Genomic DNA, 21,529 nt, shown 5'->3' with positions numbered 1-21,529 from the left:
GATAATAATTTATATCCCGGCTTTTACGATTCTTATCGCGTTTATTGGCAAAATTAAATCAGTTCCCGCGCTGAGTAAACATCGCGCTCCGCCATCGCGGAATACGCTTACTCCACAGATCCCCTGATTCTGAACTCTAAGTTCCCGTCAGGTATATATTTTCGATTCCGATTGATATTGACACACCGATTATTACATCTCTCCGCAATGATAGAATCGATACTTACGTTGTTAGCGGGGTACAATCAAGCGGTCAAGAGTATAAAGTTTTCACGATGGATGGGGGGGACAAGTATCTCGGGACAATGAAAACATAAAAATGACGGCGTAAAAGTACTTGAAAATGTCCAAATCTTTTTTACTTTGGCACGTCTGAAAATCAATATTTGCGAATTAAAAGATATTAAAAATGTTTCTGCTAAATTTATTGTGAAACTATGATAGTTATTATACATTTTAAAGCAAAATTGAGTTACTGTACAAATAGTATATATAATGCTAGTGTTATAGAAAATTTGCGAAAAAAACTATGTTTTTTCCATATATTTTTATATTACAGGAGTTATACGATTTTTCGCGTTAAAACTTTTCCTAGTGACTTATATCTTATTCATTCTCAGTATTATACGAGCCAAAATATAACGTTGCGTAATAATCAACGAGATGATAATAGAAATATTTGCTTTTATCGCGAAGTGTCCGTAATAACTGTATTCTAACTTTTATCTTTAGTTTTATTTCCAACAAAAATCGTTAGCCGGTTGCTCACGCGGATACTCCGCTGGCTCATAACTTTTAGAATAATGCCCCCTTTCTCTCTCGTCCCTGGTGTTACAGTTAACTTTTGATACCTTCACGGTCGGCCGCTTTCTATCCTTTACGTCGGAAGGATGTCCAGATGGTTTCATGACTATTCGCGAGGAAGGTCGTCCTGCGACGGGAGGACAATGGTGTGGCAGCGCGTGGGGCTACACCGTCTATTACAGCGAAACTCCTTCCATCAATCTGACTTTATATTTACTACGTTTATCAGAGCAGGTAAGAAATTGAGTTAGCTCAGGGGGATACGCGATCTGATTTTCCGTAATTTTGCCGCGGCAATATGGAACTTTTATCAAAGTTGTTGCACAGTATTTTACCTTAAATTAACGATATTTGAAGTCGGCTTTTCTCAGGGAAATATTGAGAGTCGTTATTTGCTATCTTTCTACTTCCTATATTATAAATTTATTACAGTTAAAATCGACTTGTCCTAAAAAAGTTGTCTGTCGTAAAAAAATTTCGAAATGCGTTAGCGACATGGAACATTTTGAAAAAAGTTTTCCAACTGAGAATATTCAATGTGAACGCGTTACCGTCGCGGCACAATTTCGGGCAATTTTTCCGTGTCTCAGGGTATCGGCTACAACTTCGACTTCAAGCTGTCGTACAAGTTCCTGAGAAGAAGCGAGGCGCATCTCAGATACGGAAACAGCAGTATGTCCACATGGCGCGGCGAGTTGGTGAACGGCACGTATTGCGATCGCGTCCTCACCAAATGCGATACTAGAGCCTGCCGGCTGCAGTCGCCGAATTATCCCGGAGTTTACCCCAGGAATGTCACTTGCTACTATCGGGTGGAGCAAAACCGCGCGCCGGTGGGTCATCGGGCTCTACTTGCCGTTAGTCAGCGTAACAGTCACAAGATACACATTAAGGATCAGGTAGTGAAGTACGACAGAAGTCAGCGAGTACTAAGGTAAATCGCCATGTTAATGACGCTAATAAAGTCAATATTAATACAGAAAGTTAATACAATATGTCAAATTGATATTTAATACACCGTCAATAATTTCGCGAGCATACCTCTTTATGCGAAAGGTTTTTTCAAAGATAGAGAAACAGAGATGTGCAAGGAGGACAAGTGTAATATACAGAGACTAGATTTTCCAAGTAAAATTCACGCGCTTTTCAAGGGTGTGGGATCAGTGCAACGTCGTGCAGGATTACTTAACGGTATACGATGGAGGTTCAACCTCAGACCGAGTGCTTGTAAGGCTGTGCGGGGGAGATGCGGTGCCAGACATCATCAGCAGTCACAATACCATGTTGTTAGAGTTCCACACGTCCCCGTACGACAATCCGTTTCATCCAGTGCCACTGTCTTTCCTGCCAGGATTTGAACTCGAAGTTCAGGTAATGCTCCCAGATCCCGTGATATTATATATCTTATTACGTAATCTCGTCACAAGTTTGTTGCGAAAATATAAAAGTTGCAATTTGTAGAACTATTTATTTGCAATTATTTTGATGTCGTAAATCATTAAAATGTAAAGTTTGATTTAAATATAAATAAAAATTAAATATATCCGACAATTTATTGATGTCTTTTTTTTTATATATGTACATTCACGCGTGTACAGGTGATCTTTGTCGACGAAAAGTCTCGAAGTTTTGTGAAGGAAAACGACAACTGCGATTTTTATATATCCGGTGATGAAAACTCGTCTGGCATTCTGGAAAATCCGAAGCACTCTTTACCGCCGAACACAACTTGTCGTTATCACTTCCAAGGGAAACTCAATGAAATCGTTTGGTTATCGTTCGTTAAATATTACGCCGCCAGCGTGGAAGCTGCTGCGAGTATCGACACTGCCGCTGATTGCAATGCAAAGCTTCTGATATGGGATGGTGATATCACAGTGGACAAACTTACTTCCAACCGAAAAGTACGTACCAAATTGTATCCCCTCTCTCTACAAAGTCTGTTACTTAGCAACTTTCTTACTTCGTTACTGAAGTAATATAACTTCGTTACTAAAGTAACTTCGTTAGTAAAGTAATATAGATACAAACACAAATTCTGAAAAGAGTGCTTTGAATTCACGAATAAGAATTGCATAATCTAAATATCTCGCAAAAGGGGAATAAACAATTACAAAATTTCTTCCTCGAAATCTAAGGATATAACTATTAAAATAACATCGAAGGTTCTTTACATATTAATATACGTTATGTAACAAAATTTTCGTCAAGTTATGTTAATGCGACTAAACACTCGGCATTCTTATCTGACACACATCTCGTAATAATTTCGCAGAACATTACGCTGATGGGGCAGTTCTGTAAGGACGACATACCGCGACTCTGCGATCACAGTCTGTTGCGCAACAGCAGCCGTCACACGCGGCCGTGCAGCCTCGCGGAGAGTTACGTGTCGACCGGCCGCGATCTCACCCTGGAACACATATTGCGCCAGGGTAGCGCGTTGTATCCGATAAGTTTCGTGCTGCGCTACGAGTTCGTCCACGAGGCCATCTCGTGTAACCACGTGTTCACTTCGGTGCCGTCAGCCTCATCCACGTCTTCCACGTCGTCTTTATCGTCCTCATCCTCCTCATCTTCCTTATCGTCCAACGCCGGTAAATTCGCGTCGCCGAAAAACGTGTTCTTCTATGGTCGCGGCGGGGCGCAGAATCTGAGCTGCTCGTACAGATTTGAAGCCGAGCCTGATCACAGAATAGAGCTGTCCTTCGTCAGAGCTTCCTTCGGTGGCAAGAGCTGCGCGTCTTACGTGGACCCGTTGGTGAATCGATGGACGTGCGACCGCCGTATGGCGGATGTTAAGAAATTCGGCATGGCGGATCTTGTTGTCGCTGAATATCCTTGGCAAGGAGTCGAACTGGTGCATATAATATAATAAAATTCTTTTCTTATTTAATTTATTTAATTCTAATTTTTAATCTATCTCTCTGCCTTTCTTATTAAAGAGTCTTATTAAAGAGATTTTAAAAATTTATCTCTGGAAAGATTGAGAGAGACATTAAAGCCCCGGACAATTTGTTTCCAAATAATTACAGGCAGTTGAATATTTTTATAGTTATAATTCTATAACTCTCTTCATGATCGTTGTAATTTTCTGCTTTTAGGTTCGCGATTGTCTGTGCTCAAACGTGAGCGAGAAAATCGTCGTCCGGACCCTAACATCGAACGTGGTGGAGGTCAGGTTTACCATCACGCTCATGAACGTCACCCAGGATTACCGAGACTTCTTCTTCGAGGGGGAATACCGTTTCGTTCCGGTGAGCGCGGAATCGAGCGAGCACGGATGCTCGACGAGACTCGAGGAGCGACGATTACGCGGCACCAGCGGCGAGATCTCCCTCAGGAGTCCTCTGCCGCGGGTGATCCCTGGTCTAGCTGCGGTGGAGGAGATTCTGACGAACACGGAGGATCTAACGGCGACGCAATGCGTGAACGAGCCGTGGCTGATCGAGCCCGAGGACGCGCGCATCAATTTCCTGTACTTGAGAACCGCCGGCTATGGCATCACCCTGGACAACGTCATGGAGTGCACGACCCTCAATCGAATCGTCGTCTACTCGGCCGCGAACACGAAGGAGCGCAGCGTGATTTGTCCGGAGGGTGGGGTCGACACGGCCAGGACCGTCGACTTCTTCTCGGGTGGCTGGAATTACAGCGCCGTGAACGCGAGTGTGGCGATGGCGCAGCACTCTCGCAGCTTCGTCGTGGAGTTTCTCCAGCGGGAACCCGGTTTCTATGCCGTCACGTGGATCGCTATCTCCAAACGTTCACCAGCCGCGCCCAATTCGGGCGCCAACGCGTTTGCCATATTGCCCGCGGAAGATTGTCCGTACAGGTTCGTTGTGCGATTTCTATTATGTAAAAAAGTCAGCTTCTTTATATGTTGTGAGATAAGCCAAAGTTTAATAGGAATAAAATCGCTTAATTCGACATCTCTCTTTCTGTTCATCAGGTGTCCAGAGATCCAGGCGTGCATCAGCTCGGTCCTGTGGTGCGACGGCGTACGTCATTGTCCCTCGGGCTTCGACGAGGAAGAGGCTAACTGCTCGTATCGTTTCGGGGTGACGCTGCTCTACGTCGCGGTGGGTGCCGGTGCCCTCGGTATATTCCTGATCCTCCTGCTGGCCACTGGTTGTCTCAAGTATTGCCTCTATCGGCACAAGGCGCGTAAAAAGAAGAAGAATGTCGCCCTGAACGTCAATCATCTCCATGTGAATCACACTCACCACAACAACGGCTTGACCGGGAGCCGGTTGAGCGGACGCTACAACCTAGCCACGCCCCAGGAAATGTACCTGGAGAATTACGGGAAGGACAGTATTTGTTGACAATACGCCATCGCCAATATCGAGACCACCGTGTGAATAGTCATGATTTTTAAATGCCTACCTCGCTCTGGGCCCTCCCTCCTCCACTTCCCATCAACCTCCCCTGAGTAGCGGACCGGAGTGTACGGCAGCCAAACACTCCCATCCCAAAAGGCACGCGTTACACATACACACATGTACACATACGCAGTCTTACATACGCACGTGCGTACGTACACGTGCGCACACACATATATATATACACACACACACACACACGTATACATACTCTCGCAGTAATCGTACGAAAATCCCGTAGAATATATCCGAAGCGCATAGAAGCGAGCGCACGAGACGTGCTGTAGCCACTTGGCTGGTGGCGAACGTAGTCGAGTTCTATTCCTCTAATCGAATCATAACGATCGACTTGCTTTGAATAAGCGGATCGCGATTCGACTCATTAGACCGGGGTGGATGATAACCGCCCGAGCCTGTCGCGCCGAGAATGGATACCATGGGACGCCTGTAATCCTCCAGAAAGGAGTCACGATGAAAGGTAGATATAACCGCACCTCGTACGCTCGTGTTTATGGCATTTACGATAAACACCGCAGTATCATGGTAGGTTTAGATACACACGATTTAGGAGTAAAGAGGAAAGAGAAGAAAGATACGCGCGCGAGTGGACGAAGAGCGGTGAAATTGGCGTTTACGCGTACGCAATGCTTCTAAGAGACGTAGGACACGCTGTTTCCGTTGAGTGCACTTTCTGTCGGTTATCGAGCGAACATCGTAAACGTCTACGACGCGAGTACGATGATAAAAGTAACGAGAAATGGAGAGGAATTGAGAATAGGACGAGGTGGTACGAGTGCTAAAGCGCGAGAGAAGCGTTTCAGATAGCTTTACATGTGAATGACGACGCGATGGACGGGAAAGGATACGCGAGGATACGCAAAAAACGATACCGCGAATGGCATTCGAATGATATTTGCGGCCGTACCGAGGTCGAATGTACTTGTATGTACTCCTCTGATCTCGAACGCGTGCGTCGCGACGACTCGCACTTATCGGCAACACCACATTGCATTCTAACATGAGATCCAGGGGAAAAAATTGATAAGGAGTTAGCCGTGATTAAGGAGGATTAGATCATTGACATTCGCGCGAGATCTATCTCGATGACCGTTACAATCGGACTCACGCGCTTCACACCCGTCTAGCCTGATTTTCTCGTTAGATCACCTATGATTTGCCTACGGCCGGACTAGCCGTAGGCTTGGACTACTTACGTTACGCATTGTTCTAAATTAGAGTGACTGCACTGGACTGTCTGTTTTTTATATTATATACTATTAAAAAGTATTAACCGTTAAAATTCTTATCACTTTAGGATTTAATTGAATATTAAGATCATTTGCAATCTGACATCGTGACATTAGGATCAGGTCCAAATTATTGACTTTAATGAAATGACTTTAATGAAAAAAGCCGAATCGACTTTTGTCTCACAAAATGCTTTTCTGCGATCTGATTATTATTATTACCCGATGCCAATCTCTGGTACAGTCACTCTTAATTATATTATAATGCATTATATTGCGTTATTGTATAATACATTAGTAACACACCTGTGATGTGTTCGCGCATTACGATGCAATAATCGGGTCGCTGGTCTCACTCCATTCAACGTCGATCCAACAAACATTTTTATATTATCCGTGATTTTCGATATTTTGAACTTCATAGGTGATTTATGGGAGACGACGTGATACGTAGATAATTTACTCGTATAATCTAGGTTCGGTAATACGCGCGGCTTGAATAAGACGTAGATACCCACGTGTAATTAATTGGATGCCACAGGAGCGTGTACATCGTAATCCTGTTAAGCAAATGGACGCGCAGTCTCCACGCGTTAGCCTATTAATAGACGTTGTATGGTAAAGCACGTCTAACGTACGTCTGTATGCTGTGATAGAAGTAAGCGTATCAACAATCGGAAATAAATCTCTCGCGTAAATTTCACGTTCGCGTATGCGCATCCTCAGAAACGTCCATCGCCGAAGATGGATCACGACCCTTCAATGCAATTTTCCTTGGCGAGATCGATATCTTAACGCGGCCCCGCAGCCTGTAATTTCTAGATCATCAATCGTATCAGGAAGACACGCGATGTGTAGTCCAAACCCGCGATGCAAACTCACGATTTTTTCGAACGTAATGTGCGTAGTTTGATAGAAAATTTGAGAAAAATTGATTAAAGTAGACTTATAGCGAGCCATTGGGCGAAAAGGCAATATAAGTTGAAAAAAAAAATTTGGAATATTATTATATTATATATTTAAAGAAAACATAATCAAATTAGGATAAAGTAAAAAATTTTATATACTTCTCTTTTAAAAACGTAGAAAATGACCACAATAAGAAGCGATTCGATTTTATATTACATATATTCGTAATCTTTTCTATCTATTTCGAACTGAAAAAAAATGTCTAATCTCATTATTTTAAACAATAGTTAATTGTGCAAAGTCTCACATAAGAACCGTTATTAAATTAAAACTGCACTTGCAATTTTCGATGTTTTTATCGTTAATTGCAGTATTTTGATACGATATGATATTTTTGCGAACTTATATATACACTGTTTGTGTCACAGTTTGAAAATTCTGCAGAGACGTCGGTCGCGTTAAGATATTTTTTCGCCAGTCTCATGAATTGCTCCGTGAATAATTCACTACCTAAGGACATCGTCTACCAACGAATACTGCCGCGATTATTATTTATTCATAAAGTTTTATAAGTCTCTCTTTCTACCCGAATACGAAAAGCTGTCCGAGTATATGACGTTCTGTACTCTATAAGACACGGAATCCGATAACAAGTAACGTACTAGCGAATAACTGTAGCGTGCGACAGAAGCGAAACTGTGCACACCCGCCGGGCTCCTCGATGTGTTAACCGCGCGATTGACACGTTGAAAATTTACTCTTAACATATCGAAAGTCCGAAATTAATTTAAGCGCGCCATCATCCGTCGTTATCTAGCCGTGAAATAGCGAAGTCGTTTTTTCACCGAATGACCGAGGTGACTTCCTTTCGAAAAAGAAACTTTCCCCGATTCTCCCTTTACATAAAGTATACCGTCAAAAAGGAAAAGAAGAGGAAGCGTTTCACACGAAATTTTTTATATATCCTCGACTCGGTGGTTCTTCCCGCGGTTCGCGATAAATAAATCTATAAATAAGTAAACGCGTAAGTCCTTCGACGACGGAGACCGACGTAATAAACATTGTGGGACGCATCGTTTTCTATTCATAAGGGAACGACGATTTATATTATTTTCTCCGGCAACTTTCTCGGCACCGAAATGTTGGTACGACCCTTTAAAAAGCATCCGCGGAAAGTCGTCGCCGCAGCCGAGGCGGATCAGCATCGAGAAAGAGAGAGAGAGTTTAATTCTTCCGACGGATATGAATCTATAAACTGTGGAGCGTGTAGTCATCATGGGATTTATACGGTACGACTCGACTCCACGTCGCGCTCAATCGAGAATGCGTCCTACGATTACGAAACTATAGTACTATGCATGTATGTAAGAACGTACACGAAAAAAAAATAACCAAAAAAAAGGAAAAAAAATGCCGTAGCACAAACTGGCTCGCACACACGTAGCTAAAAAAAAAAGTGGATGGTAAAGAGTTTTGAATCAAAGAGGCCTTGATTCAACGACGTTTCTAAGCAAGTATTACGCGTTACACGATGTATTGTAATCCCGTGTTTATAATTTTAATAAAATACCATCGCGTTAAAGAAACCCAGCAGATCAGCCGTGAGCAAGTGCATTATTGATCAATTTATTATCGTTTCGTTCTTTCTCACAGAAACAACTTTCTCTCCGAATACATTTATACTCATGAAAAATTATATGAAGACATATGATCCAATGTCCAAAGTTCTGTTTTTACATAAATCTATGTAATGAACAAATGACTGCCAGAAGAATTATTCACCGTTGGAACGTAAGAATCTTCAAATTATCGTCCTTATTTTCAAAAATTCCTATTTTCTCAAGTAAATATTAATTTAAACATAGTTGATATTCACTGCGAAAGAAATAGTTGATAGAAGAAATAAATTTAAGGAACATCTATAAAAGAATGGAGATAAAAAAATGTTTTAAACGAATTGTAATTTTTGCTGAAGAAAGTCCCTTTTTCTCGTCCACTGTATAAAGGTCCAAAAACTTTTGATATTTAGGTCAACTCTCCTCGCGATAAACTTTCCTCTGACGATTGTAGGGACTCTTTCTTAATCGCAATTTCTTGAGAAGTAACACTATTTATATTCTAGTTCTGATTTAAGTTTATAAATTCATATCACGCCGTAGTGCCACTTTTATTCGTTCTCTTGTATATTTTTAAGATGTTTTTGCAAAACGATACCTCATCTTTAATATACAAATTTCGCGACATCGAAAATAACAGCGTAACACTAATTATAATGAAAAAAAAGTTTTTCTGTTTAATCTTTGTCCGTTAGAAATAATTTGAAAGGAAATTCTTCGAAAAATATGGATAAGAATATTGTAGCACCTGTTTCGCTAAAAAATTTGCAGTATATTTTGCAGAGTATTAGATATAAAAAACGAAGCTACTTCCAAGAGCAAACTTTTTGATAAAAACGTGATCGGCTTAGTTGGCAATTTTTTTTAAAGGTTATTATTTTATATTCTACAAAATTATAAATAGATTTTTAACTTGCACATATATTACGCGATTCTATGTGGATATAGTATCTATAGCTACCGTAATAAAAATAATTTTAAAATGCAAAGCGACTGTGCTTTGTAATAAAAAAGCAGAGCGTTCATATAAAAGCCCTACAAAACACAGAATATGATTTTGCTTTAAAATCTTCAATATAAATGCCCCTGTTTCGATCTTCTGACTACTAATAGCAACGTTCCGCCTCACTTTTATTCATATACGACCCGGAAAATTCATATCGCGGAGTGGCATGGTTCATCGCGATCACAGGACAACATCGCGCTCCTACGTTGTTTGCCTCTTGACGTCTTCCATCCGTCAATTTTCCGTCCACGAAAAATGTAAAATCGCCCGCCTACAATCCGGTAGATTTATCGCCCCGAATCTCGATGAAATATTCATCGCGTCGCGGACAGACTCGCGAGAAGACTGAAGAGGATCCTCGAATGTCCAGCGGGAGCGCATCGTTCACCGACACGGCGATACACGGCAAGCTGGAACCACCGAGATCTCTGCACGGTGTCGAGGATGCCGACGTCATTTGGGACACGATCACACGGCGATTCCCAAATGCGGCCCCGCTCCTCTGCGAGATGGAAACGGTGATCGAACGTGCGGAGGATTTGCTGCAGCAGCTCAAAACGCCTTGCGCTCAGGAAAATGGTACGAATTCCCTCGAACCCCCGGCCCCGGCGGGGGTCCGATGTTTTCCCGTGTCGTGCACACGCGTAACGGACAAACAATCTCGGAGAATTTTAGTACGCTCAGTTTAACGATGTTTTATTACGATTTAACGTGTTTAAAATAACGAGCTTAAGCTTGAAATTAATGGTTACAATAGCGTGATCCAATTATGCAAATAGCCCGCGTTTATTCGTGCACTCGGCTAACCTCATTGTAATTATCACGTTATTAAATTAATGGTATACATGATAGAACACACAAATAATTTATTCACGAGGAAGATTTATCTTTCATAGAAATGTGTATGATATATACACGCCCGCGCGCGCGCGCGACCTACATTCATTTATCCTTTCATTTGTGTGCCACGGACTTATTGAGCAAATTGTTATCTGGAATAATCCTTCATTTGCTCCATTTTGTAAATCTAGCGTTTAATGATTAAAGAGTGCTTATTCGAAAATTTGCGATGTAATCTCTGGCGCAGCGCGATCGCGTAAGCTGATTTGCTAAATTGCTGCATCAACGCCTCCTATTTATAATGCAATGTGTACAATTTATGTATTTGCCAAATTATTACGCGTAACAACTTTTCATGTCATGCGATTCCAAGTGTATTCTAGAAATTTCAGCGATTCTCCGAATCTAAAATTTACAACACGGCAATATTGTCCGACTTGTGCTAGGTAGCCGGATCTGACGCTCATTTTATATTGCAGACACGTCCAGCTCGTTTCACACACCGGATTCCCGGGAATCTAACGCGACGATTTCGATGGTATCCGACATAGAATCGTTCGCCGAAGAAACGAATGTACGTAGATTCCCCGTAACACACTTCTCGCTTATTGTTACACGCTGTGGTTGCTTGCTGCATTAAATGAAAAAAAATATATATTATACGTGCCTCTTTTTCTAAGATTTCGGAACATCGCGAAGCCACCGAAAATGCTGAAACGCAATTTATGGTGCACGATATTCACGAGAAGCAGGCAGATTTAGAGTCTCTACATTGTAGTGAACAATCCATTCAGTGCGAGAAGAAACATCCCTGTCAAGGATATCATTTGAATTCACCTTCAAGAGTCGACGAGATCGTTCAACATTTCAAAACGAGCACGATGAATAAATGTGACAATTCTCGGGAGGAATCAAAGGATAATGCTGACAAAGCGATCGGTATTAGTTCGGAAGAAAGTGAGTGTGGTATAGAAAAAAATGCAGTCTTACAGAGATATTCGCGAACATAGGAAAATTTATAATACTGCTTATATTTGCTTCAATGCACGATTGTGTTTATAATATAGGGCTAATGAAAGCAATAGCTGAAACGAATAGTTTGGAAGGATGGACGAAAGTGACTGATAATGCATTGCGAGAATGGCACGATGATATGGAAGGTATAAAATTAATTTCGCAATTGATGACACAAATAAATCTTACTTTAATTGTCTCAGATGATAACGATTCGGAAACTCGGCCAAATATCGACAGAAATATAGAAAATCACCCGTTGATGGCCAATGATAATCACAAATGTGACAAAATCGATAAAAAAGTAATTGAAAACTTACAGGTATTGAGATACTTATGTTATATTTGTAATATGGATGAAAAAATAAAGCGCACGGAATATTGCAAAACCGATTTTTTGGAACAGAAAAGGGTTAAAGTATTTCTTAATTTTTTATTTTACCCAACTTTTTATCCACGTAATAATACGTTGATAAAATGTAAATTTGGTTTATCTAAAATTACGTCTATTGCTTTATAGTAAAAAAAAAAACTTAAATAATATAGGATAGCGTCGCGAAAAGTTCTGCGGCAACTGCGAATCGTCGATCACCGTGGACTATCCTTGAGGAGTACGCAAAGCGGTGCAAAGTGTCAATCAAATACGAGTACAAACTGAAACCGAATCTGTGTGTAATAAACGGTGACCTGTGTGGATTTAGCGGTAAATACTTCGTACAAACAGATTACATGGAACATTATCACCCACATCATGCACGCATTTGAGCATTATTTTCTTATCCAGTAACAGTGCAGATTATTCACTACAGTTATTCCTTAACAATCATTTCAATAACTTTTAATTGTTGTTTATAAATTCGGCATATAAAATGTTGCAAGTGCTTCTTTACACGTTGTTAAACATAGTTTGGATAATGTGCCAGCAATGTCGTGTGCCGCGACCGAAGATCTGGCAAAAAACAAATTGGCAGCGAAAATATTGTGGATGATAGCCGAGTGTCAGATGGATGGCTCGAAACTTTCGCGCGAATTACTAGACTTCTCGAGGGAGGAGTAAGTTTGATGGTGCAAAAATACATGAGAAATTAGGATATGGATTTCGATGATATAAAACTTATCGGAGCGACGCTCCGAAAAACAATATACTTTATGCAAAATAGAATTTGATACACTCTCTTTGTGTCAGGATGTTAAAGATAATAGCGTTTAATAAAGACGAGTTGAAGAACGCGTTGCAAAAACTCTACAAGTCTTGTCTCGAGAAAGGAGAATCCATTCCGAAGTATACTATTCGCAAAACGAAGACGAATCAAGGGTTTATGTACACAGCTCAATGCGTAGCTTTAGGGCGTGTTGGAATTGGTACGTTATTTTTTCATTTTATTATCATGGAATATAATCTGGTTAGAAAATACAAAAAATACTTACTAATAATTTATATTATATTATTTGTAGGACAAGGAGTGAGAGGCGATAGCGCTAAGATTGCTGCTGCTGAAAATTTGTATCAGAAATATATTTGTGAGGCTGCAGAACAGCAATCAGTATAAACTCAAAAATTGCGTATTATTACGATATAATCTACTGCTTATTCTCTTGGTGTTTATCTTTAATAATAAATTTTAAATAAACGTCAAAATACATATAAACAGTTAATGGAAGTTTTATAATTGAAATCTTTTATTCGATCTAAACACATGTTCGTATCTCGTCTTTATTTATTATTTATGTTAAAAAAGTTTAATTAAATTCAAAGTTAGTACTAAATTTACAAGAAAAAAGTGTATGTCGAAGATCTTGTAAGTAAAGGAATATTTTCATGCGGATATATTCATCCCTCCGCTACAATCTCCATCGTTACTCTAATGATCAAACACTTGATAGCTCTTTTGCAAGGGGTAAGAGGCACTTGTACAGCTATCATGGTATTTTGGCGACGATCCAAGGTAGCTTCCCGGTTTTCTTAAAAGACCAGTAATCATACAAAAGCTTGCCAAGCACGAGAAATATTAATGACGCCAATACGATGTTCAAAATGTCGAGGGGATGAAGCCAAGAATCTTCGTCTGGTGAAATGCAAATCTCCGTCCGCGTAAGATCGCGGATCTGTGAGAGTCATTTTATTAAGCGTTAAAGCGCAACGCAATTGCATCTTAATTGCATTATTCATGCATCTGCTTTCCAATCTGACTTAATATAGAAAAGACGTGCAGTTGGTTACCTGTTTGTTTGAGTTATCGTTGTCACTCGTAAAAGCGCACCTTATGTCGTTGATATCTTTTATTATATTTGAATGCCTGATCAGAAGATCCTACAAAAAGGTAAATAGAAGCATACGACTAAAATAATAATGATTAAGCTATTTTAAGTTAGCTATTTAAATTTTTAAATAGCTACTATCTATATAGCTATTTAAAACTTTATTAAAATTAGAAGCACGGAATTCTTTTCAAGCAAACAAATACATTGTGAACACTTAATACTGGAACTCTGAATTTGGGTTTAATATTATTTTATTTATATCACTACTTCTATTTATGTTTTTTTTTTGGAAATTTAAAACGATTAAAGTAAAATGTCAAACTTACTTGAACAAAACGGTAATTATGCCAATCTTAACACTGGCAATTAATTTAAAAATTCATGTGCAAATTATATAATATCAGTTTAATTATACCTGAAAGCTTGGTGTAAAGTGACAGTCGCATGCCCACGAATTATTGCCGAGGTATAGGCCAGCTACATTGTTATTGTGCAGCAACGCGTTCTCCAGAGCGTAAGTAGGTAACTGAAAGACGTGGAACAAAGAATCATAAACTGTGTCTGTAGTTTCGTGCACTTATGAAATAGCAACGCGCTACGTTGACGTAGAATAGCGCGCGCGTGATACTTCACAATCGTCTTAAATCGCGTATCTCGATTCTTAATCGTCCACCGTGCCGCACGAAATCAACTCGAACAATTTTTCCTCATTCCGACATCCGTCATGCGAAACAGATTGTCTTCTCGCGTGACATCGGATAACTTTGACATCGGCCAACTAACGTCGGTAAGTTTATTCCCTCGAAGATTAAGGAGACGGAAACGGTCCAGCCAGTCTGATCCTTCAAGCCGGGCGATAGATTCTACCAGATTATCGTCTATGTAGAGGTCCCGCACGGACTTGTAAGCAGGATTTGTCGTAAGCGGAGTTAGGTCCTTGATCTGCAGTAAACAAGAGATGAGATTAAAAGTATTTACCACACAATATAATGAATCCCTTTACCAGTAACGTAATATATAAATGTATAAAAATGTAAACGTTATGTAAAAAAAAAGTAAAAAGAAATTATTCGATATTTTGTATTTATTCTTTAAACAAATAGTAAGTTTATATTGATATAAGCTTCAAAATATATTTACAAATACGTATCACTGAATCATACACGTCTGTAATAGTTTTAAATAATATATTTTGTACGACGCGATTTTTTGAGTAAAAATTAATTGCGTGAATAAACGACCTTGTTTCCGCTTAGACGAAGGGTTGTTGTATCTGCAGGTAAAAAATTAGGCATTTCCATTAAACCGCGATGGCTACAGTTGACCGAAGTAAAAGCTATAAGCTGCCTCTGCGTAAGTTTGCCCGCACCAACCACATAAATCAATTCGCAGTCGCAAACCGTCTTTTTGCATTCCTTTTTCAATGTCTGAAAATCAGATTGATTTAACGGGAACTCGAGAGCCGTTTAATCATCAATTACAAGAAAAGGATGTATTTTCTCGTTACCGCGATTATCTCGACGATCGGGACAAGCGGTCTTCCATCATACGGCGTGGCGCAAAGTAATTTGTCTTTGTCGACGACTTTACTCGCGGCTGATCCTTCACTGGAGTCCAAAATCCACGCTACATCTTCCGTACATCTCAATGGATTACCTTCGTCAGTACATCTTCATTAATTATATCCACGATTCGCGCATCAATCGAACGCAATTTTGATCAGACAATTTATTATATAAAAAGGTGTCAGTATTACAAAAGTATATCGCATAGCGTTTCACAAATAAGGTAATATAATTTCAATTCGAGCCACGTTTTCTCAAATTGTAATTTATTTATTTGACGAATTTTTGTAGTTTCTTATAAAAACTTCATCGAGTTACTCTTACCGGCCAGATAAATGTGTTTCAACGCAGGTATATCGAAAGCCGTAATATTAATCTCTCCGAGAGTATTGTTTCTTAAGTCGAGACACCTCAAAGTCCGCAGATTGGAGAACGCATCTTTCGGTAGGGAACGCAGTTTGGTGCCGGTCACATTGATTTTCTATCGATACAAACATCTTCCTCCAAACTCTCGTAAATATATTCTCGAGATAAAATGCAAGCAAAAATATATATCTTGCAATGAAAACGAATTTTCATGATCAATATCTTCCGAGACAGTCTATTTAATTTTTATTCTTTGATGAAATAACGTTTGATGAAAAAACTGTCAATTATCATGCCCATTGTCCATGAAAATTCGCAAAAGCAACTTTAACGAAGTCTAGACAAAGCTTTCGATTGCTCTCCAGCAAGAATTTGGCAAGCACATTCTCTACCTCCAGAAATTGCATCTCGCTCGGAAATGCGGTTGACAATCGAGTTAAGTTACTGTTCGCAATCATTAATTTTCGTAAGAACGTGTATCCCCGTAAAATCTCCTGCGGGTTAAACGTTGCCTTCGGCCACGCGCAAAGAATAAGTACGTGTACATGTTCGGCCCTAAAAATTCAGTATTATTTTCGAACAATATCAATTCGAACAAAATTAAGCTTCAATTTTATGTCAAGGAAGCACCAAGCGCGATGATCACCAAATTTGAAAATGTAGGACTTACATTTTAGGTTTCCTGCATCATTACTTACCTTGCTCTCCATTCATCTTTAAGACCGTTAAAACAAACGAGATGTTGCCGACCTTTTACAAAATTGCATTCGGGATGATCGTCGATATGTGGACGATGTCGATAACAAATATCATCGTCTTTCGTAAAGCCATGCAACAAATTTACATGCATAAAGAAGAGTGCGATTCTGTAAATAAAACAGTTTGATTATTTAACCATGAGGAATTTCGAGGAGCCGAATTGACGCGGATCGAGTTATCTCCGCGATAGGTATATGCTTCTTCATGAAATCAATATCAACTTCATGCGTTCGTCATATTTAAACATATATTTAACATCTGTGCGTGATCGCGCGAGACATATAATTTATCCTTTGTTTGATCGTAAATAAGTAAGAATTTGTTTAACAATGTTAAACAATTCGTGGACTCTCTCGCGAAGACGTGCGACGAAAGTGGGTGGGTGTAGGCTAGCGTGAGAGATTTATAATCTTTATTACTTGGCAGCTTCATTATTTGCGCAAGGCGCGATAACGAGATCGATGTACCGTTATACTCGACAGCACTAACCGACTTACGTATATACATAATTTAATATCTCGCATTTATTATCTTCTCGGTTTTGACGCGCATCACGATCGTCTTAGCTTATCAGTTCTTTGAAGCACGTTCGCGATCGATTAGCCGCCGCTCTTTCCAAACAATTCCAGTTTCATGCTCAAGCATGCTCGATGAACAAATCACGCAACGCAAATCTTTCTGCCTTGATCTTGCCTTTGATTGTCAACGTAACATTGCCGCGCTGATACTAAATATCATGCAAATATTGTTACAGTTATCTCTCCGCCTAACGGTGGACCGTCCTTCGCACGAAGAACTCGATTACAAATTTAACGTTACTTATTAATCATTAAGTGTGCCTTTTTCTATCTGCATAAGCGTAAAATCATTTACACGGCACATAATATTTATTTATAAATCTAAATCAATGAAAATAGATGTGATATTTCAAGTATAGCTTCAAAATTCAATCATATTAATTACGTTCTTTGACAAATAATTATAATATGATTAATATGATTAATATGATTAATTATTAATAATAATTATATTAATAATTACTAATATAATTAATTATTAATAATAATTGTTAATAATTAATTATATTGTAATATGTCATAAAATCTTTAACTCAATCTTAAGATTTCGTGCGTTCGTCACAAATCGATTTACTACCACTCGATTTAATCGTACAATAATCTTTTATACGCGACTTTAAAAAAGCTATTGCAAAGATATCTGTACAACTGATTTAATAACTATAATAAAATCCACGCAGTATTAGATCCAGAAGAGAAAGCAAAAGTTAAGTACTTACAGAAAAGTTCGTTGCACTGTCATTCTCATCGCGTAAAATATTAAAATACCGTAAATAAATATCGATGTTGACGAGTTGTTCACACAAACAAATATACTTATTTCCGAAAAACAAAAGTTTGATACATATATTTATAAAAGAGATGAAATGGAATTCTGATGTCACTTTTCTTTTTTAACTCGATGTCGACCTAGCGACGGACTGATATCACATGCGCGATCGCGATGGGCGTCATATGAAGAATGGCAGTGATGCTAATGAGAAAATAGAAGCTGTATTCAGTGTGTCAGCAGGTGGATAACTAAAACGGTCCGGTGGCTTAACGTGTAATGAACATATTGCGCGATAACAGCGGCGTCGAGATGTGATCTACCTGATGCCTGATGCAGCCGTTGCGTATTGTGATAATACATTTTTCAAACAGTGGAACCTACAGCGTCAGCCGGCAAGCGACGCTCGCGTAAAAACACCGTAAAAATGTTTGCGGCAATATTATTGAGAGTTTATGGCATTTTATTCTTCATTGTCTAATTACAGACAACACAATGCCCAAAATCGGGACACAAAATGTCTTAATGACGTTTTTAAGACATCGTCAAGTAACATATTTTTCAAGATCTTCACATAAAAATTATTTAATAAGAATATTGCATTACATTGGAAATGATTGCACTGGAATCAAGTTATTCAAAATTATTTAAAATAGTGATGATTTCAGTGAACAAACTAAAGCAATGTAAAAATAAAGGATCGAAAAAAATTTTCACGCAAATTTAACCTACAATATAAATATCGAATAATAGGTCTAATAGGTTTGTTTGCCAAATCTTGACATAAAAATACACTTGCAGAAATAATTTATTAATAGAAATAAAATTTAAAGATAGTATAAATAATTAAGGCATATGACGTAAAACTGCGTAAAACTACCCAGCTAGCAAAAGCTTCTAAAAGACTTCTTAAAAACGTTTTAAAAACGTCTAAAGGACTTCGGACGTCCTTTAAACGTCTTTTAGAAGCTTTTTGCTATCTGGGTGTAGTGCTATATGTTTCTTGAATTAATGCTATAATTTTATCAAAAATTGAGAGTGACTGTTTATAGAAATCATTCAATATGTAACATGAGCAAATTAATTTACGTTACTAATCTAAACTTCATAAAATTCATAAATTTGTTCTTTTGCTCCCTAAAACTATTTTTAAACGATTCAATACCTGTCTTCCATATTTAATCAGCACATATCGGACATATTTAATCAGCAACTTTTCAAATTGCGAGCCATGTGCGATTAGATACTGGACTAACGAATCAGCGAGCTGGACAAGTTTTCGGTCCACGTTATTGGCGCACGACTGCACATTTAGTCCAAAAAAATCGTCCTTCCTTATCGACCGAGTCGCCGGCCGTTATATGGTCAGTTCATCCACTAAAAAATCCCTCTCGCGAACCTAACCGTACGTACACGCTTTCACGAACGCGGTCGGCGTGTAACCCTCTAGCCCCTCTAGCTGGCAAACGGCAGCACCCTTGCGAGGATTGCGAAGAACGCATTTCGCGGACCCGTCTGTCGGCATCGACCGACAAAATATTTAAACTCCGTGGCAGGAGTCTGTCCACGAGTAGCGGAGCACGTCGCAGACGTGATCAAGTGATCGCGCGGTGTGTCATTTCGCGTCGTCCGGCCGCGTGAGTGTCTCCCGTCCGAAAAAATCGCCGCGTCGTCGCAGACGTAATGTCAGGCATAGCGATCGCCAGGCTCGCCGAGGAGCGAAAGGCATGGCGGAAGGACCACCCGTTCGTAAGTTTACCGCGCCTCGCTACGTGCACGCGTTCCCGCGGGAAACGCGCCATCAAAAGTCGTCCCCCCCGCTTGGCGCGCGCGGAACGCTATACGATCCCCGATCACGATCAATCACGATTCTCCGTCGTGAATATGTGCGATTGTAAACAATCGGCCCGCGTGGCGCCCCGAGCTCCAAGCCGATCGTCGAAAGCGAGAAAGAGTTGACATTAAATTTCATCTACTTTATCTCAACTAAAATTTTTCACGTAAACAATTCCAATTTTATTCATAGAAAGAGATAGAAAATAAGCTAATTAACCATGAACGTTATAACACTTGTAAAGCAAAATTATAAAAATTTCGAGAAACTTATTTTAATGTTTTCGTGCTATTAAAATCCCATAAAATCGTCAGAGGCCTCTCGCAGAAACGTTGGCTCTATTTTTCGTATAAAATTCGTATTGAGTTTTTCCTGAATGACGCAAGAACACAATTTTTGCAGGGCTTCGTAGCTAGACCAACTAAAAATCCAGACGGCTCCCTCAACTTGATGAGTTGGGAATGCGCGATACCTGGAAAGAAATCTGTAAGTCGAGTATTTTCAAGTAGATTGTGCACGTTTTCGTATCAAACTCGTGATTTTGCAGACTCCGTGGGAGGGTGGCTTGTACAAGTTGCGTATGATCTTCAAAGATGACTATCCGTCGAGCCCACCGAAATGTAAATTCGAACCTCCGCTGTTCCATCCGAACGTTTACCCATCCGGCACTGTCTGCTTGTCGCTCTTGGACGAGGAGAAAGACTGGCGACCAGCCATCACGATCAAGCAAATCCTGCTCGGTATTCAGGACTTGTTGAACGAGCCAAACGTGAAGGATCCGGCTCAAGCTGAAGCATACACAATATATTGGTATTTACTTATGAGACATGTTGTGATTATAAGCTCATCAATGCTTGAAGAATAATTGAGCATCTCTTTTGCAGCCAAAATCGTCTGGAATACGAGAAACGCGTTAAAGCTCAGGCCAGAGCGATGGCTCCGCAAGAATAAATCGCAAGAACTCAAATCGACATATTTAAAATGTGTGGGAAAGATATTATATGTGGATAAACGCTTTCCTAAACTGATTCTTACAATTAATCTTTTTTACAAGTCAAATTTAATATATGTTGTAACTAGTTAAGCGGTTCACGCTCTTAACGTTTATTTACCGAGGTATTGCCTTCATCCATCATGCATATTTCTCAAAATTCCAAGAATATGTAGCGTACACCGCATGTCGACGTGAAAACTAACACATAAATAATATCTTATTAATATTAAGAACTATGTTAGGAACGAGATGTGTATACTTTAAGGCAGAATTATTTTTTGATCAAACCTTTAATTTTTAAGTCTTATAAGTGATTACTGATGTTTATTTTTAAAACAGAGATGCAAGTAGGGAGATATTAAAAAGTATCGCAGCAGCTGTTGAATAAATATCTCTCTTCTCGAGTTCCCTATTAGTTCCATTCTTGAATATGTACGTCATACGGTACATGTGGTAGGTAGACTTATTTTAGAGTTTACTAAGTAATGTACAAATCTCGAAAAGAATAAAAGATTTCAACTCTCGTCAAGCACGCGTGGTAAATATAATCCCCGAGTAATTATCATGCAAATGTAATCCAG

At 39.5% G+C, this 21,529-nt stretch overlaps 4 protein-coding genes and 1 long non-coding RNA gene across 9 annotated transcripts in view; 4 read left to right on the top strand and 1 right to left on the bottom strand.

The window, feature by feature from the left end:
* The window catches only part of LOC139768132 (uncharacterized), a 57,441-nt gene extending 48,503 nt beyond the window's left edge, over positions 1 to 8,938 (top strand). For both annotated transcript variants that reach the window (XM_071698022.1, XM_071698023.1), the window contains exons 4-10: positions 838 to 1,038; positions 1,395 to 1,738; positions 1,956 to 2,175; positions 2,403 to 2,708; positions 3,080 to 3,664; positions 3,909 to 4,639; positions 4,757 to 8,938. In XM_071698022.1, coding sequence (XP_071554123.1) covers positions 838 to 1,038; positions 1,395 to 1,738; positions 1,956 to 2,175; positions 2,403 to 2,708; positions 3,080 to 3,664; positions 3,909 to 4,639; positions 4,757 to 5,132 — 2,763 coding nt within the window. In that variant the 3' untranslated portion in view covers positions 5,133 to 8,938. The remainder of the gene's footprint in view (positions 1 to 837; positions 1,039 to 1,394; positions 1,739 to 1,955; positions 2,176 to 2,402; positions 2,709 to 3,079; positions 3,665 to 3,908; positions 4,640 to 4,756) is intronic.
* A 118-nt stretch (positions 8,939 to 9,056) lies between these two features.
* Positions 9,057 to 12,363, top strand: LOC139768137 (uncharacterized). 2 transcript variants are annotated; one of them, XM_071698038.1, is made up of 4 exons: positions 9,057 to 10,546; positions 11,287 to 11,381; positions 11,488 to 11,764; positions 11,875 to 12,363. In XM_071698038.1, exons 1-4 carry the CDS (start codon positions 10,273 to 10,275, stop codon positions 12,339 to 12,341), a joined length of 1,113 nt encoding a protein of 370 aa, XP_071554139.1. In that variant the 5' UTR covers positions 9,057 to 10,272; the 3' UTR covers positions 12,342 to 12,363. The 2 variants fall into 2 exon arrangements, with proteins under 2 accessions (XP_071554139.1, XP_071554141.1); XM_071698040.1 differs by having other exon boundaries at positions 11,488 to 12,231.
* A 424-nt stretch (positions 12,364 to 12,787) lies between these two features.
* Positions 12,788 to 13,477, top strand: LOC139768141 (uncharacterized). Its single transcript, XR_011717286.1, has 2 exons — positions 12,788 to 13,183; positions 13,277 to 13,477. It is a non-coding gene; the product is annotated as an uncharacterized lncRNA (long non-coding RNA).
* Positions 13,185 to 19,436, bottom strand: LOC139768136 (protein singed wings 2-like). Of its 3 annotated transcripts, none has more exons than XM_071698036.1 (10): positions 19,286 to 19,436; positions 16,713 to 16,880; positions 16,407 to 16,569; positions 15,973 to 16,129; positions 15,591 to 15,739; positions 15,325 to 15,510; positions 14,867 to 15,025; positions 14,499 to 14,609; positions 14,043 to 14,132; positions 13,185 to 13,927 (listed from the first exon to the last, which is right to left on the bottom strand). In XM_071698036.1, the coding sequence occupies exons 1-10, from the start codon at positions 19,294 to 19,296 to the stop codon at positions 13,742 to 13,744; spliced, it is 1,380 nt and encodes a 459-aa protein (XP_071554137.1). In that variant the 5' UTR covers positions 19,297 to 19,436; the 3' UTR covers positions 13,185 to 13,741. The 3 variants fall into 3 exon arrangements, with proteins under 3 accessions (XP_071554137.1, XP_071554136.1, XP_071554138.1); XM_071698035.1 differs by lacking the exon at positions 19,286 to 19,436 and adding an exon at positions 18,071 to 18,428; XM_071698037.1 differs by lacking the exon at positions 19,286 to 19,436 and adding an exon at positions 17,271 to 17,678.
* Positions 19,437 to 19,589: 153 nt separating this feature from the next.
* Positions 19,590 to 21,477, top strand: LOC139768140 (SUMO-conjugating enzyme UBC9-B). The gene is made up of 4 exons (XM_071698043.1): positions 19,590 to 19,869; positions 20,357 to 20,440; positions 20,502 to 20,764; positions 20,839 to 21,477. Exons 1-4 carry the CDS (start codon positions 19,804 to 19,806, stop codon positions 20,903 to 20,905), a joined length of 480 nt encoding a protein of 159 aa, XP_071554144.1. The 5' UTR covers positions 19,590 to 19,803; the 3' UTR covers positions 20,906 to 21,477.
* The last annotated feature ends 52 nt before the right edge of the window (positions 21,478 to 21,529 follow it).

This window comes from Temnothorax nylanderi, unplaced genomic scaffold (genome assembly GCF_030848795.1).
Source record: "Temnothorax nylanderi isolate EJ_2023f unplaced genomic scaffold, tnyl_v1.0 TNYL_tig0014_pilon, whole genome shotgun sequence".
NCBI lineage: Eukaryota > Metazoa > Arthropoda > Insecta > Hymenoptera > Formicidae > Temnothorax > Temnothorax nylanderi.
The sequence above is the reverse complement of the archived record's forward strand: the minus strand, read 5'-3'. Positions and strand labels throughout refer to the sequence as shown.